Raw genomic sequence first — 2,769 nt, 5'->3', positions numbered from 1 at the left:
TTCAGCCAGCTGGGTCTGCCATGGGTACGCAAACCCCAAATTAAGCAGCCCCGAAATGTAGAGGTACAGGGTTTTTAAGCCCCAAATCTCATTCTTAATTCTGTCTAAACACAAAGGTCTATTTTTCTTCTATTCATTACCTGTTGACCCACAGGTTGGGTGTGTAAGAGGGGGTACAGAAGCAGAAAGCTTATTGTTAGAATGTTAAGTTCCCAAAGGTAATAGCCTATGTTCCTATGGCAATAGCCAAGCAATGATTTTCTCAGCCAGCACAACTCCACCCCACCCCATGGTGAGTGGTCTGTGTCCTCAGTGGGAGCAGGGTATATTATTTTGCTGGGGCTGCCACAACAAAGTAGTACCACAGATTGGGTGGCTTAGACAATGGAAATTAATTTTCTTATAGTTTTGGATAGTAGAAATCTGAGATCAAGGTGTCTGGTATCTTCTGAGGCTTCTCTCCTTAGTTGGTAGATGCCTATCTTCTCCCTGAGTCTTCACATGGTCATTTAATTTTTGTATATTGATTTTGTATTCTGAAACTTTACTGAATTTCACATAACTTCAGAAATCATCTCTGTAAATGAGTTTGCAGTGCAGCACTTCCAAAATAGGTGCACATTCTATCACTTCTGAGGATATATTTAAAAGCATGAGATCTATTTTTTTTAATCTACACCTTTATTGAAGATAACAGAAAATGCCAGGTTCTATTCATACAAAGTTAAAATGACTGGTTATAAAGTGAAAAGGAGAACTCAAGATATAACCTTAAGAAAAGCAGGAATAAAACATGGAAGAATCCCCCAAATTTTTGCTTTAAAATATATAAAATTTGGAAAATTAAAAATATTGAACAATGGAAGCCAGGATTTCTGATCTTCAGTATTGTGTGCTCAACTATTCATGAGAGTCCTGTAACTGCATTATCCCTGACAGTCACTGCTCTCTGATGAGGAGTGTTCCCAGGGCCCCCTTCATGTCCCTGTTCCTCAGACTGTAGATGAAGGGGTTCAGCATGGGGGTGACCAAGGTGTACATCACTGAGGCCACCAGAGTTGTCCTAGAGGATGAAGTGGCTGCAGAACTGAGGTAGACCCCAAGGCCTGTGCTATAGAACAAGGAGACCACCGATAGGTGAGACCCACAGGTGGAGAAGGCTTTATATTTGCCCCCAGCTGAGGAAATCCTTAAGACAGAGGAGAAAATCCGAGCATAAGAAAAGAGGATCCCGAAGAGAGGGAAAACACCTAGGACAATAGTCACAAAATACATTGCTGTGTTATTGACAAGAGTATCGGAACAGGCAAGTTTCAGGACTTCAGGAAGATCACAAAAAAAGTGTGAGATTTCCATGTCTGTGCAGAAAGATAGCCTCAAGATGATCAATGTCTCAAGCAGGGAGCTCATTACACTGATGCACCAGGACCCCAGAGCCAGCAGCCCACAGAGACGAGGGCTCATGATGACCATATAGTGCAGAGGGTGACAAATGGCCACAAACCGATCATAGGCCATTACGGTCAGGAGTAAGTTGTCCAGGCATCCGAACATAATAAAAAAATATGTCTGGCTAAGGCAGCCTGCATAGGTGATAACTTTGCTCTGTGTCTGGAGGTTCACTAGCATCTTTGGGATGGTGGTGGAGGTAAAACAGATGTCAGTGAAGGACAGGTTGGAGAGGAAGAAGTACATGGGTGTGTGGAGGCGGGGGTCTGAGCTGATGGCCAGGATGATGAGCAGGTTCCCAGTGAATGTGACCAGGTACATGGAGAGGAAAAGCCCAAAGAGAAGGGGCTGCAGTTCTGACTCTTCTGTGAATCCCAGGAGGAGAAAGTTTCTGACTCTTGTTTGGTTTCCTCTTTCCATGGGCTATTGAGTTTTCCCAGAAAGAGGAGAAAAATAACACAAAATTTACTACAAATAAGCAATCATTAGAATGATAAAAGTATCCTTAATTCAAACCCACAGAAATCATAAAGTCATTCATTTTAGGTAATGGTTGACTGTCTTTGGTTGACAACTTGTGGTTGCTGTTGCTACCTGGGAAAATGGTCTGTCTCTAGGTTCAGTGTTTCTCAAATTGTGGTCGCTGATCAACATCACTTGGGAACCTATTAGCAAGATACATTTTTGGGCCCACTTCACCTACTAAATCAGATATTCTGAGCATGGAGCCAATTCTTTGTGGTCTTCCAGGAACTCTGATGTACACGAAGTTGAGTACTATTTCTTGAGTAGTGATCAACTGTATCCATAATCAGTCATTCCTTTCCCAACATCTTTGATAGCTGCTCTTACACTTTTTGCTCAGTACTTGTGGGAAAGAGGAATTCTCTAACTCTAGGAACACCTACCGATCATTGAAAGTTTCCTTAATTGTGCTGTAGCTTCTATATGTTAGATCCTCAGGACCTTGGGTGCTATTTCTGCTAACAACAAGAACAACAACAAAATAACCAACATTATTATTAATCATCATTTACATTTCATTTATATTATCAATATTCCCAAGTAAAATAAGACGTGAATTTTTAAATAAAATGTGCTAATGTTCCTAAATACTGAGTTTGTCTTTTCTTATGAGTTCATCTTTTTTAGCTTTATTAAGGTATAATAGATTTATAAAAAATTGAACCTATTTAATGTATATATCTTGATAACTTTAAACATACACATACACCTATGATACCATCACCAGAATCACGGTTATAAACATAATCATCACCTCCAAAAATCCTTGTCTTCTTTGTGTGTGCATGTATTTAT

General features: G+C 40.3%; 1 protein-coding gene across 1 annotated transcript; it reads right to left on the bottom strand.

Moving 5' to 3' along the window:
• Positions 1–911: 911 nt before the first annotated feature.
• LOC107517215 (olfactory receptor 7C2-like) lies at positions 912–2,518 on the bottom strand. The gene has a single exon (XM_016157675.2). The coding sequence runs from the start codon at positions 1,867–1,869 to the stop codon at positions 940–942; it is 930 nt and encodes a 309-aa protein (XP_016013161.2). The 5' UTR covers positions 1,870–2,518; the 3' UTR covers positions 912–939.
• Between the last annotated feature and the right edge of the window lie 251 nt (positions 2,519–2,769).

Source organism: Rousettus aegyptiacus, unplaced genomic scaffold (genome assembly GCF_014176215.1).
Source record: "Rousettus aegyptiacus isolate mRouAeg1 unplaced genomic scaffold, mRouAeg1.p scaffold_m13_p_16, whole genome shotgun sequence".
NCBI classification, from domain to species: domain Eukaryota; kingdom Metazoa; phylum Chordata; class Mammalia; order Chiroptera; family Pteropodidae; genus Rousettus; species Rousettus aegyptiacus.
The sequence above is the reverse complement of the archived record's forward strand: the minus strand, read 5'-3'. Positions and strand labels throughout refer to the sequence as shown.

Coding starts and splice junctions, on each gene's coding strand:
- LOC107517215 (XM_016157675.2), bottom strand. CDS start 1,869: ATGGAAAGAGGAAACCAAACAAGAGTCAGAAACTTTCTCCTCCTGGGA.